At 35.9% G+C, this 17,460-nt stretch overlaps 1 protein-coding gene across 2 annotated transcripts in view; it reads left to right on the forward strand.

Moving 5' to 3' along the window:
• Window positions 1–17,460, forward strand: part of HEATR5B (HEAT repeat containing 5B) — a 95,447-nt gene that overhangs the window by 54,226 nt on the left and 23,761 nt on the right. For both annotated transcript variants that reach the window (XM_065929438.1, XM_065929439.1), the window contains 4 exons: window positions 433–672; window positions 1,410–1,661; window positions 7,030–7,211; window positions 9,597–9,665. In XM_065929438.1, the coding sequence (XP_065785510.1) occupies window positions 433–672; window positions 1,410–1,661; window positions 7,030–7,211; window positions 9,597–9,665 (743 nt within the window). The remainder of the gene's footprint in view (window positions 1–432; window positions 673–1,409; window positions 1,662–7,029; window positions 7,212–9,596; window positions 9,666–17,460) is intronic.

The following is a 17,460-nucleotide window of genomic DNA, read 5'->3' on the forward strand; positions in this document are numbered from 1 at the left end:
CTTATTATGTCTTTGGAGTGATTCCGTTTCAATTTGTTCATCCAATATATATAGCCATAATTTTTTCAGATGATCAAATCTATTTAAAAATATGTCTCTTTCCCACACTCTTCTTGTTGAAATCAAATATATTTATCAAGTATTCCCTGGAGATTTGTTTAAAATACCGTAGGATAATCAGTCTTAAAGAGCAGGATTTTTACTTTCATTGTCAGATTAAATTCTAATTCTAAAACTATGTAATTTGGAGACCGTAGTTGAATTGTGTATATAGCTAACTGGTTTTGTTGTTGTTGTGAATTTACATGTCTTTCATTTACATGTCTTTTCATTTAAAGACATTTATATGTCTTTACAGGTCTTTAACATAACTATTACCACTAGTATACAATAACGTCCTGTACTAGTTCATTTGAAATATTTGCTTTTCAGATGTTAGTCCTTTTGCGCCTGGAGCAAGTTCTCGAAGTGATATCCATTGCCGGCATCAAGGTGTTAATATAACAGAAACTGGTCTTGAGGGACTTCTTTTTGGAATGCTAGACCGGGAGACAGACAGAAAATTATGTTCTGATATCCATGATACTTTGGGACATATGCTGTCATCGCTGGCTGTAGAAAAGCTTTCTCATTGGCTAATGCTTTGTAAAGATGTCCTAGCAGCTTCTAGTGGTATGTATTTAATATATATATTCTTACAATAAGGAAATTATTTATTTTTGATACATATCTATACATATATACCATATATAGATATTTATACATTAATCCCTGTAAAGGGATTAATTAAGGTTAAATTATATGACAAACTAATGAACTCTGATTATTTTTTGGCAGATAACTAAGTTCAAACTAATTTTCATATATTAAAATCCCAGATTACTGTCTTGTTCAACATAAGATGTAGAGTAGTAAAGTATGTAAATATTTTTGTTATCCTTTCCCTGGTTTTTCATTTCTATTTTTATTTGTTTTTTTAAATTAAATATATTTAAGGAGAAATTTTATTTTACTACCATAAACAGATCAGCAATCATACCTTTCATAAAAATAATTATTGTGAAAGTACATGCAAAGGAGACAAAACAATATTATTGAATTTCAAAGTGATATCTGATAACTACTTTTATTGCTTATTTATTTTAATTTTTATACAGTTTTTAAAGGTTAGTTTTCATTTACATGTATTACAGAATTATTGCCTGTATTCCTCATGGTATACATCACGTCCTTGAGCCTGTCTTACATGCTTTGTACCCAGTCCCCCTCTTTGGTTTTTTAATTGATTCTCTGAAAAGAACCTTGCCAATTCTACTGTTTTTAAATTAGATGCCTTCAAACTGCTTTATCTAAAGCATCATTTTTGCTATACGTGAGGTTGTCATAATGTGCTTTTACTCTTGTAACAGATATGAGTACTGCAGCTCCCTTAAGCAGTGGAAAAGATGAGGAATTTGAGAAGAAAGACGAGATGGATGATGATACCATGTTTACCACGCTTGGAGAAGAAGATAAATCAAAGCCCTTCGTGGCACCTCGCTGGGCCACGCGAGTATTTGCTGCTGATTGCCTGTGTCGAATCATCAATCTGTGTGAGAATGCAGACCAGGCTCACTTTGATCTTGCCATGGCACGTTCTGCTAAACTGCGAAACCCTACAAGTAAATTTAAAATCAGTACTTCTTTTCCACCGGGTTTTTCTTTTTTTTTTATAGGTTTGAAATATTTTACTGCTTTGTAACATGCTTTAGACTGTGCGCTTCATTTATTGTAAGTTTCCTTGCTTTTGCCTTTGTTTTTTGTCCTCTCTACATTATGTCTCTCTTCTGATATTTATTTGGAAGGTAAGTTGAGGAAAGTGGCAAGGTAAGTTGAGGAAAGGATATGTAATATATGTATCTACCTTAAGGTATATTCATCTTAATCATTTATCCTAAGAATAATGATGGCCCTACACATAATGATGACAGTAACGTATGTTTCCTTGGTACCTTATTCTACTTATAGCAAAAGTTTAAGGTGAATAAATAAAGTGCATTTTGTAGTCCCCAACCATGGAGAATGTCAGAGTTTTTGAATGCCATGGCAGATTTTAAACTCAGATTTCAGAAATGCTATTGCATATTTTTGAAAAGGTGAAATTGTTCATTACTGGAACCTTTTACTTTTTTGATCATTTGTAAGCTTTTATACCATATATCCCCTGGATCAGATATTAAACGGAATTTACGGAGATCATCAGGTTTAGTATTTTCACTTACAAATGAAGAAACCCAGGGAAGCTGAGAGAGTGTTAGAGTAACAGACTCTCTTATCTTATGCTTTGTTGTCTCTTCATCATCCTGTCATGTTTTAAAATATCTGAAGACATCATATGTATTATTAATATTGAGATCTATATGTCAAAAATGCCTTCCAGTTTATTTTATTATGTGTAAGAAGCAGTAAAAGTCACAGTGGATTAAAAAACAAAAAGTAAAACTGTATTACACTGTGTAGAAAATGTGAATCTGATATAGGATACCAGTAAAGCACAATATGTTGTGAACACAGTGTCTTTAATCATGTCATTCATCAAATAGTCATCAAAACTTGTTCTTTGCTGTCCATTGGGGATCCAGAAGGAAAAAAATAACAGTCTGTGCTTTTGAAGATGTTCTAGTCTAGAAGACAAAGAGACAAATTTGTCACTCAAATAATTATATTTCCCAGTAGTGGAAGGATAGAGTACTTTGGGAACATAAAAAATTGCTATTCATTTCCTGAAGAACTAGGGAAAACCTCAAAGAAAAGGTCATTTTGAAGCTGAATTTTATAGGAAGAGAGAGGGTTTTCTAAGAAGAGGCTGGTTATATTAGTTTTCTGTTGTTATTGAAAGAAATGACTGTAAACTTAATGGTTTAAAATAACAGAAATTTATTAAGTTATGGTTCTGTGGGGCAGAAATCCCAGGACATTATAAACCTCTGTTGTTCTTCAGTCGTCCAGTCATGTCTGACTCTTTGCGACCACATGGACTGCAGCACTCCAGACCTCCCTTTCCTCACCATCTCCCGGAGTTTGCCCAAGTTCACGTCCATTTCATCGATAATGCTTCAGCCATCTCATTCTCTAATGCCCTCTTCTCCTTCTGCCCTCAGTCTTTTGCAGCATCAGATACTTTTCCAATGAGTTATCTGTTCACATCAGATGACCAAAATACTGAAGCTTCAGCATCAGTCCTTCCAGTGAATATTCAGGGTTGATCTCTCTTAACGATTGACTGGTTTGATCTCCTTGCTGTCCAAGGGACTTTTAGGAGTCTTCTCCAGCACCACAATATGAAGGCATCAATTCTTTGGCATTCTGCCCTCTTTACGGTCCAGCTCTCAACAGCCATACATGACCACTGGGAAAAAACCATAGCCTTGACTATACAGACCTTTGTAGGCAGAGTAATGTCTCTGCTTTTCAACACACTGTCTAGGTTTGTCATCAATAAACCTCTATCAGTCCCCTAATTCTTTCCCCATTTTGGGTTTCTGCCCAGTGTCTTTCCCTTTCTCCGCACATTAGGCATTCATCTCCTTGAATTTGGGGAAAAGTTAGAGGTCTTGAATTGAGAAATGTTATAGGTAGAGATTGTGAAGAGAAGTAACAACAGCACTTTCATTCTGGAATCAATTGCCTAGTTTTTCATTGGTGTAGGTTGATATAAACTGTAAATTAGGTGACAATACAGAAGGAGTAATGAGTTTTTATTTACTTTTGAGTTAGCATAATATGAATGGCTCATTTCAGTCCAGTTTCTTCTGCCTTGGAAATTTCCTCCCAAATTCTGGTAATAGTTTATTATGCCTAGTTTTTATTGATGATGTGTTTTTGCATGTCTTAGGTGAGGAAGCATTGGGAGCCAGAAAATTTTTTTCTCTCTCCTTTACTTCCCTTCCCCAAATCAATAGATACTCTTTTTCAAACTTAAAATTCTAAAATTGGTAGAATTTTAGGTAGGCAGATGAAAACTTTGGAAGATACTGGTAACCTTCACAGTAGCAAAAATAATAAAGTCTTTTAAAATAGAAGTTGTTTGGGGATCAGAATTGCCACAGAATTGCCACTGCTTCAAAAAGCCTGTCTTGCAGCCTCCTGAAGAATTTTAGAGTTCTTGAACCTGATAAATTCTTTATATAATTTCTGTTGCTATGTCATTAAGTTCACCGATCTTTTCTTCTTAATTGTCTAATCATTGTTAATCTTTTTCAGGGTATTTTTTACTTCAGATATCTTTTTATATCTCTAGAAATCCCCTTTGAGATTTCTCATCTTTTGTTTAGGCAATGTGTTTATAATAGCTCTTTATAATAGCTGCGTAAAGGTCCCTAACTGAACTGAACTGAACTGAAAGGTCCCTATTGCTAATTGTGTTATCCGTTTCGTTGTTGGACCAGTTTCTATTCATTGCATTTTCTTTTTATTTTCTTAGTCATGGGATATATTTTCCTGCTTTTTTACATCTGTAGTAATTTTATACTAGCTACTCAGTTCAGTTCAGTTCAGTCGCTCAGTCCTGTTTAACTCTTTGTGACCCCATGGACTTTAGCACGCCAGGCCTACCTGTCCATCACCAACTCTGGAGTTTACTCAAACTCATGTCCATTGAGTCAGTGATGCCATCCAACCATCTCATCTTCTGTCATCCCGTTCTCCTCCCTCCTTCAATCTTTCCCAGAATCAGGATCTTTTCAAATGAGTCAGCTCTTCGCATCAGGTGGCCAAAGTATTCGAGTTTCAGCTTCAACATCAGTCCTTCCAAAGAATATTCAGGACTGATTTCCTCTAGGATGGACTAGTTGGATCTCCTTGCAGTCCAAGGGACTCTCAAGAGTCTTCTCCAACACCACAGTTCAAAAGCATCAATTCTTCTGTGCTCGGCTTTCTTTATACTCCAACTCTCATATCCATAAATGACTACTGGAAAAACTATAGCCTTGACTAGACGGACCTTTGTTGGCAAAGTAACATCTCTGCTTTTTAATATGCTGTCCAAGTTGGTCATAACTTTTTTCCCAAGGAGTAAGCATCTTTTTATTTCATGGCTACAGTCATCATCTGCAGTGATTTTGGAGCCCCCCAAAATAAAGTCTGTCAGTGTTACCACTGTTTCTCCACCTATTTTCCATGAAGTGGTGGGACCAGATGCCATGATTAGTTTTCTGAATGTTGAGCTTTAAGCCAACTTTTTCACTTTCCACTTTCACTTTCATCAAGAGGCTCTTTAGTTCTTCTTCATTTTCTGCCATAAGGGTAGTGTCATCTGCATATCTGAGGTGATTGATATTTCTCCCAGCAATCTTGATTCCAACTTGTGCTTCATCTAGCCCAGTGTTTCTCATGATGTACTCTACATATGGGGATTCCCTCATAGCTCAAAGGGTAAAGAGTCTGCCTGCAATGCGGAAGACCCAGGTTCCATCCCTGGGTTAGGAAGATCCCCTGGAGAAGGAAATGGCAACCCACTCCAGTATTCTTGTCTGGAGAATCCCATGGATGGAGGAGCCTGGCAGGTTACACACAGTCCATGGGGTTCACAAATAGTTGGACGCGACTAAGGGACATCACTCTGCATATAAGTTAAATAAGCAGGGTGACAATATAGGGCCTTGACATACTCCTTTCCCAATTTGGAACCAGTCTGTTGTTCCATGTCCAGTTCTAACTGTTGCTTCCTGACCTGCATACAGATTTCTCAGGAGGCAGGTCAGGCGGTCTGGTATTCCCATCTCTTGAAGAATTTTCCACAGCTTGTTGATCCATGCAGTCAAAGGCTTTGGCATAGTCAATAAAACAGAGATAGGTGTTTTTCTGAAACTCTCTTGCTTTTTCGATGATCCAGTGGACGTTGGCAATTTGATGTCTGGTTCCTTTGCCTTTTCTAAAACCAACTTGAACATCTGGAGGTTCACCGTTCACGTACTGTTGAGGCCTGACTTGGAGAATTTTGACCATTACTTTGCTAGCATGTGAGATGAGTGCAATCGTTTTGTAGTTTGAGCATTCTTTCGCATTGCCTTTCTTAGGGATTGGAATGAAAACTGACTTTTTCCAGTCCTGTGGCCACTGCTGAATTTTCCAAATTTGCTGGCATATTGAGTGCAGCACTTTGACAGTATCATCTTTTAGGATTTGAAATAGCTCAACTGGAATTCCATCACCTCCACTAGCTTTGTTTGTAGTGATGCTTCCTAAGGCCCACTTAACTTTACATTCCAGAATGTCTGGCTCTAGGTGAGTGATCACACCATCTAGCTAGCTGCTGGACATTGCAAATTTTAAGTTACTAGTGCTGGATTTTGTTATATTCCTTTAAATAGTTTTGAACTTTGTTTTAAGATGTAGTTAAATTACTTGGTATCTTTTGAATTCTTCTGATACTTGCTTTTATGCTTGATAGTATGGATCTAGGGCAGCCTTTATTTGAGGGCTAAAAGGAAAAAGACTTCCCTTTTCTCCATCTAACCTTATAGAAATCTTTTCCAGAGTAGAGACTGGTAAACTACAGCTTGCAGTCCAAATCTAGCCTGCAGTCTGTTTTTATAAATAGTTTTATGGAGCACAGTATAGCTTTCTGTGTACATATGGTCTATGTACAGACTGCAACAGCAAAATTGAATTGTTATGAAAGAAATTACATGACTGGGAAAGCCAAATATGCTTATTATCTGGTTCTTTATGGAAAAAGTTTGCCAATCCCTGTTGACAAAAGAATTACAGATTCCATTGGGGAAAGTTATGGTAATCAGTTATTTTGCTTCAAATGTCATCATACATCCTATAATATAATCCATGTTATCATATTGTATAAAGGTTTACCACAATTTTTCAGAGATTATGATCTGGAAACTTTCTTGAAAGTATATCTTTTTTATTTTTAAACTTGGTATGATATGTTGATCATAAATGCTTCTTAAAACAAATTCATTTTGTATTTTTTTTATTATTACACTTAATTTTGGAAATGTTTTCCTTTTTGCCTTCTATTTTTATTTTTAGATGATCTCTTGGTACTTCATCTCTCTGACCTAATTCGCATGGCATTCATGGCTGCAACCGATCATAGTAACCAGCTGCGGATGGCTGGTCTCCAAGCACTCGAAGACATTATCAAGAAGTTTGCCTCTGTGCCTGAGCCAGAATTCCCAGGTCATGTGATTCTGGAGCAGTATCAAGCTAATGTGAGATACTTTATTTGTTTCAAAATTAAAATTGATCGTTTGAGTGAACACCAAAGTGAAACTCCCCTGGAGAAATGTATTTGGACCTGTAACCTATTTATTCATGTACCATGCTTATGTTTTTTCCTATTACCTGTTACATAGTTAGGATCAGTTCACAGCTGAAGGAACAATAATATAAAACTTGTCACTATTTTTAAGACATGAGGTAGTATTAATGATAAAACTAGAATAGATGTTCCAGCCTGGCTTTCCATTCTTATGTTTAGATTTTTAGTCATGCCATTTTAAAGATAAAAGGAACATTTAAAGAGTGTTGTGGATTTACTGCCTTTATTTTTATATGTCAAGACTTGGTAAGCATTTTTAAAAATAAAAAGCAATTGTCTTTTGTATGCTGAAGGATAAATTAACTTTTAGTAGCAGTGAAAACTATTACCAAAAGAACTGTATGTTTGAAAAGATTTTTTTTATACTCTAAACAGATATACTTGTTTCTCCTGAAATTTATACCTGTATTTATGTTCTTCAAAGGAGGCACAATAGGGACTTCCTTGGTGACCCGGTGATTAAGGTACTACACTTGCACTGTAGAGGGTACAGTTTCCATCCCTGGGCCACATGCAGCATCCCGCGCCCCCCGCCCCCCCAGATAAAAGGATGCACAACGGATGTAATCCTAGAAATGGTGGATTACGTGAAGGAGAGAGAAACTTGTTAATAAGAAAGGAATAAGCTATTTTTTTCCACTGTGATTATACCAAAATCGTGGCTTCAGTCACATTGTACCTCATCTAACATCTATGCGCAAACATACACAAAATTAAAAAGTGTGGATAATGTGTAGTCCATTTTTTTCCATTATAAGTATAGGTAAAGAAGTTATACTTTCTAGTCCAAATGGCTATAGAACGCTTTTATATAATGATTTACTCTCAAATACCCAATCTATCAGAATGGTCTTTTTTTTAAAAATCTTCCTATTTAGAAATAATTAAAACCTACAGAAATAATTGCAAGAATAGTACAAAAAGACCTTGTCTTATACCCTTCATCCTTCATTCACATTTGCCAATTGAGAATTTTGCCTCATTTGCTTTAACGTTTTCTCTTTCTCTCTCTGCTCACAACATACACTCTCTCAGCTTTTCTTTCCCCAGAGTTCTTTAACAGTAAATTATCAAAATCATGTATCTTTACTCTTGAGCACTTTAGTCTGTGTTTCCAAAAGACAAGAAAGTTGTCTTACATAACCACAGAACAGTTATCAACTTGAAGAAATTCAACATTGATGTACTACTTTTATATAATCTGTCATATTCCAGGTTTATCAGTCAGCCCAATAATATGTTTTATAATATATTCTCTTTCTCCTTCAGTTTGAGACCTAATAGCACCTCTGAAGTATGATTACTACAGTTGATCATTGAAATGCAAATACTGGTTACTTGCCATGTGTGTTTAGTCACTGAGAGGGATGCTTATTTGATATCCAAACTCCTGTTGATAAGCCTTAGTGACTGAATCTCTAGTGTAAGGGGAAAAATCTCAAATTAGGAGTTGACTATATCTAATTCCTTATTCACATCATATGTATTAAATCTAATATAGCCAAAAATCTGTGACTGATACTGGCTTATTAAAATAAAGCAGTAAGCACAGTGGACCTGGTTAGTACTTGGCTGGAAAACTGAAGCTCATATTCCTTCATTTATTACTCTGAGAGACGTACATAAATTAGTATTTCTTAAGCAACTTTCTTTTAAGACATCTTGTTTTGAAGTGAAATGATTTTTAAGGTCTTTTAGTGACTCTGTGAATTTTTAGTACTACTCAGTTATTTAAGGAAATTGAACTTTTAAAATAACCTCAGTTATATGAGATTTGTCCATGAGGTAAACACTGTTAGAAATATGTTCAAGAATATGTAGACAGGAGAAAAATAGCAATTTTCTCTTATCTGTAGGAACATGTGGCTTTGTCAGAAAATCCCATGTACTATTAAAAATAAATGAAAAAGAAACAAAATTAATTGCTTAATTGATATACAATTCAAACAGATTAGATAATGATAATCTCCTGGAAAGCAAAAGAAGAATTGTATGATTGAGTTTATTGTTATCAAGAGAGATAAGAGACATGATAAAAAGGAAAGGAACAAAGATGTGTCCTGTGTGTTTTCATCTCCAAAGACATAAGAGATTTCCTCAGTTCAGTCCTTCGGTTTGTATCCAACTCTTTGCGACTGCAGCACACCAGGCTTCCCTGTCCATCACCAACTCCTAGAGCTCACTCAGACTCATGTCCATCAAGTTGGTGATGCCATCCAACCATCTCATCCTCTACTTATCTTTAAAAGTAAAATGCTTGTACTCATTTTTCTAGGTGGGAGCTGCCCTAAGACCAGCCTTTTCACAAGATACCCCATCAGACATAATAGCAAAAGCTTGCCAGGTAAGAAGAAAAATAGAATTTTCTATATTCATTTTCTATAAATTTATAGATACCTTAGAACTTCAATTCCAGGAGAGAAAAATGAAATAGTATTAATTTTTATCTCAGAAATATAGCAGTGGCAGTTTCCTTTTTTATCCTCTATGAAATGATGAAGTAGTAACTACTAATCACAGCTTTAAAGAAAAAATTTATGCTGTAGCTGAGGTCACAACTTTGGAATACATAGCTCTTATGTTGTCCTATAGTAAATGGAGATGTAAAAGTCCCAAGATGGACTAGAGTAAAATCTACAATAATTAAAGAATATATAGTAATGGTAAATAGGTAGTAAAAAGGGTTTTTTTGACCACAGGTTGTAAAAATTCTCCAAGTTTCTGTGTATTAAAATATCCTAAAAATAATTTTGCAACATGGCAATTTCATTGCAAAATTAATCCCAGGGGATTATTCTCAAACTGTTGTATCTGAAGAGAGTTACAAAAGCACGTATGTTCCTACCCATTCAGTAAGTTTGTCTTTTTCATGCTCCATCCTGGAAAAGAATTTGTGCACTAAGCTGTAAACTTTCAGAAAATCTGATTCTTTATCTGCTAACCTAAGGATAGAAGAGGAACAAGTCTGTCCTTCCCAGTTTTTTGGAGTACAGGGCTGTAGTCCATCTTTATTGCTTAGAATTCATACTCGAGCGACATGTGGCCTCTGTGCAGAGAATGTCCTGCTGTTTGAATGACAAGTTTGAAATTCTGACTTTAGTCTCCCTGTGGATAAATGAGTTGCCTCCTCCTCCTGTTAGTGTTTATTTCTTTGAAACCTGCTGTCTTAATGGGGGTCTTCAGAGAAATGAACTTCTCCCACCAACAGCAGACCAGAGAGAGAAGATGAAGGAGTGTTGTTTAAGACGGAAGCTTGGGGATCATGGTACAAACCTTGGAGGTAGGGTAGGTAAGCCATTTGGATTGGGATACTGGCATGCAAGCATCAGAAGTGGCAGTCAATGTGTAAAATAAATGTATCATGGTGGTGTTTCAGATTGTGATGTTTAAACACAACAAAATCTACAAAGCTCCTGATGATCAGAAAAGCAAAGGTGATTAGAACTTCATCTTGTGAATGATTAGTATGAAAATTCCATGTTAGAAAATTTGCCTTAAACTTATTTCTTAGATGGCCGTGCTTTCTCTGTAAGAAGTGTCTTCATTTCTAGTTGGCAGGCTTAAAGTTTGACCACCTATCCTTCTGTTTCTGGGTAGAAACCTGCTTTTGAAATAGCTGGAGCACTGGGTTGCAAGTTCCTTTCATTAAGGTTACCGAAGGAGTTGGCTTTGGGCAGGTGATGAATCTTGGCATCTCTGCTTGTTTACTAGAGTAAAATCGTGTTGAACCTGAAAATCAAGTATTAATAATTCTGAGAAATTATAGGAAAACCCTCAAATGTTTTCAATTAAGGACAATTGAGGACTGTAATCAGGAAGTTAAAAAAATCATTTAAAGCAGGGTTGGAATCATAAGCATAATACATACTTTGGATATTTTATTTCGACCTGAAGTTTATAAGTGTGCGTTCATTCACTTATCTTTTTCTTTTTCATTCTCCGCCTTTTTGACACAAGGCCAGAGTCTTTCCTCGTAGTATGATTTTGTTGATTCAGTGTTGCTTTGTCTTTCTTCATGAACCAAATCCGTAATGCAGTGTCTGTAGTTTCTGGTTTCATTTTCTTTAAAGTGGAAAGAGTACTTAGGTTTTTGCAAGGCAAACAGTGCCAAATTCTTGATTTTGACAATTTTCCTCAACTTTACTTATGCTTCTACCAAACTTCAAAGTATCAAGTATCTCCAAAGTGATGTTTTCTTTAGGAAGAACAACTTTTATTTTCACACTTATATTTAATTACTTTTTGCTTTAAATTTCAGTGAATTTTCAGCGTTGTGTGACTGGCTTTTTTTTTTTTTTTTTTTTTTTGCCGTCTGTATTGGTAATAATCAGTTTTTAAATGTCCTTATTGAATTTTATTTAAATTAGTTTTGAATTCTTAGGGAATAAGATTATAAGAGAATGAAAGAGTTTACACATATATTTACTCTTAACTTTTTTAAAGTTTTAAGTATAGGAATACAGCCCATTAACCCAATTGAATATCCAGATGCTCTGAAAACCTGAAGCTTTTTCATAATTTATTTGGTAACAGAACCTGAGCTATTCACTCAACCCTTGACATGAAGTTGAGTGAAATGATAGTGTTGATTGATCTCAATTAGTGTGATTCGTAGTACATTTCATTCTGGAAGTATCTGTGTGTTAATTGTGGGATGCTACTACACATCTTGCTTAATCTGTTAATTAAGTTCATGTACCTTACTGGCCTTTAGGGTATTAAATGTTGTGAATTGTGCAACACATTACCTAAGGATTTCAGGTAAGAAAATGAGGACCTGTAACTGCTGAGTAAAGTGGGCGCTGTCAGGCAGCTTCTTTCTTTCAGTAGCTTGTCTTTTTGTTTTGTTGATGGTCTCCTTTGCCATGCAAAAACTTTTAAGTTTAATTAGGTCCCATTTGTTTGTTTTAGCTGTATTTCTTTTGCTTTAAGGTAGATCCAAAAAAAATATTGCTGCAGTTTGTGTCAAAGAGTATTCTGCCTGTATTTTCCTCTAGGACTTTTATAGTAACAGGTCTTACATTTAGGTCTCTGATCCATTTTTGAGTATATTTTTGTTCAGTTCAGTTCAGTTGCTCAGTAGTGTCTGACTCTTTGCAACCCCATGGACTGCATCATGCCAGGCTTCCCTGTCCATCACCAACTCCCAGGGCTTTCTCAAACTCGTGTCCATCAATTCGGTGGTGCCATCCAACCATCTCATCCTCTGTCATCCCCTTCTCCTGCCTTCAATCTTTCCCAGCATCAGGGTCTTTTCCAGTGAGGCAACTCTTCACATCAGGTGGCCAAAATATTGGAGTTTCAGCTTTAGCATCAGTCCTTCCAAAGAATATTCAGGACTGATTTCCTTTAGGATGGACTGGTTGGATCTCCTTGCAGTCCAAGGGACTCTCAAGAGACTTCTCCAACACCACAGTTCCAAAAGCATCAATTCTTCTGTGCTCTGCTTTCTTTATAGTCCAACTCTCACATCTGTACATGACTACTGGAAAAACCATAGCTTTGCCTAGATGGAACTTTATCGGCAAAGTAATGTCTCTGCTTTTTAATATGCTGTCTAGGTTGGTCATAGCTTTTCTTCCAAGGATCAGATGTCTTTTAATTTCATGGCTGCAGGCACTGTCTGCAGTGATTTTGTAACCGCAGAAAATAAAGTCTGTCACTGTTTCCACTGTTCCCCCATTTATTTGCCATGAAGTGATGGAACCAGATGCCATGCTCTTTGTTTATTGAATGTTGAATTTTAAGCCAGCTTTTTCACTCTCCTCTTTCACTTCCATCAGGAGGCTCTTTAGTTCTTCTTCGCTTTCTGCCATAAGGGTGGTATCACCTGCTTATCTCAGGTTATTGATAATTCTCTGGGCAATCTTGATTCCAGCTTGTGCTTCATCCAGCCTGGCATTTTGCATGATGTACTCTGCATGTAAATTAAATAAACAGGGTGACAATATACAGCCTTGACATACTCCTTTCCTGATTTGGAACCAGTCTGTTGTTCCATGTCCGATTCTAACTGTTGCTTCTTGACCCACACAAGGTTATTTTTTGGTATATGGTTCTTGTATATGTTATTTTTGTATATGGTGTTAAAGAATGTTCTGATTTCATTCTTCTACATCTAGCTGTCCAGTTTTCCTGGCACCATTTATTGAAGAGACTGTCTCTTCTCCGTTATATATTCATACCCCCTTTATCATCGACCATAAGTGTGGCTTATTTATGGGCTCTCTGTTCTGTTCCATTGATCTCTGTGTCAGTTAGTTTTTGTAGCAATACTATACTATTTTGGTGACTGTAGCTTTGTAGAATAGTCTGAAGTCAGGGAGCGTGATCCTTCCACGCTTCCACGTGATCCTTTTTCTTTGTCAAGTTTGTTTTAGCTATCCCGGATCTTTTGTGTTTCCATATAAATTTTTAAATTATTTGTTCCAGTCCTGTGAAAAATGTCATTGGTATTTTGATAGGGATTGCATTGAATTTGTATATTGCTTTGAGTAGTATGGTAATATTAACAATATTAATTCTTCCAAACCAGGAACACAGTATATCATGCCATCTGTTTGTATCATCTTAAGTTTCTTTCATCCGTGTCTTATAGTTTTCCAAGTATAGGTCTTTTACCTCCTTACGTAGGTTTATTCCTAGGTATTTTATTCTTTTTGATGCAGTGGTCAATGAGTTGTTTTCAGTTTCTCTTTCTGATAGTTCTTGGTTAGTATATAGAAATGCAACAAATTTCTGTATATTAATTTTGTATCCTGAAACTTTACTGAATTCGTTGATGCGCTGTAGTAGTTTCCTGGTAGCATATTTAGAATCTTCTATATATAGTGTCATGTCATCTGCAAGCAGGGAGAGCTTTACTTCTTGTTTTTCAATTTGAATTCCTTTTATTTCTTTTTCTTCTCTAATTGCTGTGGCTAGGACTTCCAAAACTATGTTGAATAAATGTGGCAAGAATAGACATACTTGTCTTGTTCCTAATCTTAGAGGAAATTCTTTGACTTTTCACTGTTGAATATGATGTTAGCTGTGAGTTCATCATATATGACCTTTTTAAGTTGAAGTTTCTACTGTGTTGGAACAAAGTTGTTCCTACTGTGTTCACTTTCTGGAGAGCTTTTTTTAATCACAAATGGATTTTGAACTTTATCAAAAGTTTTTTCTGTTATCTATTGAGATGATCACATAGTTTTTATTCTTCAGTTTGTTAATGTGTATCACACTGATTGATTTGTAGATATTGAAGAATCCTTGTTATCCCTGGGATGAATACCACTTGATCATGGTGTGTGACCCTTTTATTGTGTTGTTGGATTTGATTTGATAATATTTTGTTGAGGATTTTTGCATTTGCATTCATCAGTTATATTGACCTGTAATTTTCTTTTTTTGTGGTATATTTGTCTGGTTTTGGCTTCAGGGTGATGCTGGTCTCATAGAATGAGTATGGAAATAACAGATTTTTAGTCAAGTTGTTTCCATTGAAAATACTGATTTGAGGACTTCATTGACAGTCTGGTGGTTAAGATTCCACACTTCCAGTGCAGGGGGCACAGGGTTGATCCCTGGTCTGGGAACTAAGATCTCATATGCTGTGTGGCATGGCCCAAAAAAAATACAGATTTTAAAAGCTAATAACTTAGAACTCATACACAAAACAAATGGTAGACAACCTATTGAACAAGAGAAAATATTTGCAAATGCTGCTGCTGTTGCTGCTAAGTTGCTTCAGTCATGTCTGACTCTATGTGACCCCATAGACGGCAGCCCACCAGGCTTCTCTGTCCCTGGGATTCTCCAGGCAAGAATACTGGAGTGGGTTGCCATTTCCTTCTCCAATGCATGCATGCATGCTAAGTCGCTTCAGTTGTGTCCTACTCTATGCGACCCTATGGACAGCAGCCCACCAGGCTCCTCTGTCCACAGGATTCTCTAGGCAAGAATACTGGAGTGGGTTGCCGTTTCTTTTTCCATTTGCGAATAATATGACCAATAAGAGGTTAATATCCAAAATATATAAATAGTTCATACAACTCCACATCAAAACAAACAACCAGATTAAAAACTGGATGGAAGTACTGACTAGACATTTTTCCAGAGAGGAAATGCAGATGACCAATAGGCACATAAAAAAATGCTCACCATCACTTATCCTCAGAGAAATGAAAATCAAAGCCACAACTAGGTATCACCTGACACCAGTCAGAATGACTATCATAAAAAAGAAAAATACAAAAATAGCGAACATTGGTGAAGATGTGGAGAAAAGGGAACCCTCATACACTGTTGGTGGGAATGTAAGTTGGTGCAACCACTGTGGAAAATAGGTTTCTCAAAAAATTAAAAATAGAGTTATTTTGTGACCCAATTGAGTTTATATTTGAAAAGAACAAAAATACTAATCTGAAAAGAGTCATGCACCTCAGTGTTCCTAGCAGCATTATTTACAGTTGCCAAGATTTGAAAGTGGTCTAAATTCTATCAGCAGATGAATAGAGAAGATGGAATGCTACTCAGCCATAAAAAGGAGTGAGATTTTGCCATTTGCAGCAACATGGATGGACTTGGAGGGCTTTATGCTAACTGAAGAAATTCAGAGAAAGACATATACTGTATGCTGTCATTTATATGTGGAATCTAAAAAATATAACAAACTAGTGAATGTAGCAAAAAAGAAACAGACCTATAGATACAGACAAACTAGTAGTTACCAATTGGGAGAGGAAGGGGAAGGTGGGGCAATTTTGGGGTAGGGGCAAAATAAAAACCATGGTAATTATGAGATTATGTGAAATCATAGATGAAAATTGTGAAACACAGTGGAATTTAAAGACTCTTTCATTTAATTTTTAAAAAAGTTGGCACTATCAGGCAACCCCTTCTTTCTTAACATTCTTCCTTTGTTTTCAGTATCACCACACTTGCCTATTTCCCTATTGCCTTTCTGGCGTTTTCTTCTCAATTTCTTTCATTGTTTATTTTTACTCTGTCTCTCCCTTAAGTTTAATTATTTTCCCTGTGTTCTATCCTTATGGATCTATCCTTATCCTTTTTTTTTAATATCTGTCCTTGAACAAAGTTACCTAGCACTTTAGTAATCACTTTTGCCTGGAGAATTCCTAGATCTACTTACTTACCTTTGTCTTTGCTCCTGAAATCCAGACCCAGGTTTCTAACTGCCCACGAACTCAGCATGTCATAATTTAGTTCACAGTCAAATCTTGCTGCTCTGAAATTTCTCATCTCTACCACACTTCTCTGTATTCTTAAATAGTGGTATCACCTATCTTCCATTTATCCAAGTTAGAAGCTTTGACAGTCAAAATTTGGTAATCATCACCTCTCACTGTTTACATGTCCCTGCTTTCACCCCCTAAAAGTACATAATTAGTTTTCAAACCTTGTGATTTCTACTTCCAAGTCATTCTCAAATGCCTCTCCCTTGTCATTTGATTCCATATCATCTCTGTCCAGTGGTGTTAGAATAGTCATGTAGCTGAACACAGTGCTTACTATCCAAACACATGGTTTCCTGTGTTTATTGATAGTATTTGAGCAGTTTTCCTGAAGCACAATTCTAATAATATTGCCCTGCTCAGAAGCCTTAGAAACTCATGATTGCCTGCAGAAAAAGTCTGCTGAATTCAGTTCACATGTAATTTAAATTGTACTGTAACCTAATCCTAGTTAACTTTCCTAATCTTTTTTCTTCCCCCACCAAACTCCTCTCTATCTGTATACACAAAACTTCCTGATATCTAAACATTCCCATTTCTCTCTTCTTTCTCTCTTTTTAACTGTAGTATGACAGTCAAAACGTTCTTATGTGTTCATTTAACCTGTGTTTATTCACTTGAGGAGAGGGACTAGATATTTTTCCCCTTACCTTTTTGTTTCTGTTAAACTTCTCTGCATAACTCAGAATAACCTTTTGACTATAGTAAACAGAAATGTTGAATTAAAGAATTATTTAATTCTGAACTGATTTAAGACTGAACTATTTAAGACTGAACTGATTTGGGTGCAGATTTTTTTCTGTTAAAATTTTTGGGAATTTCGATAGTGGAAACATGGTAAGTAAATATTGTTTTGTTTTCTACATAGGAGTATAATAAGTTCCATACTTGCTATTGATT

The sequence above is a fragment of the Muntiacus reevesi genome, chromosome 3, assembly GCF_963930625.1.
Source record: "Muntiacus reevesi chromosome 3, mMunRee1.1, whole genome shotgun sequence".
NCBI lineage: Eukaryota > Metazoa > Chordata > Mammalia > Artiodactyla > Cervidae > Muntiacus > Muntiacus reevesi.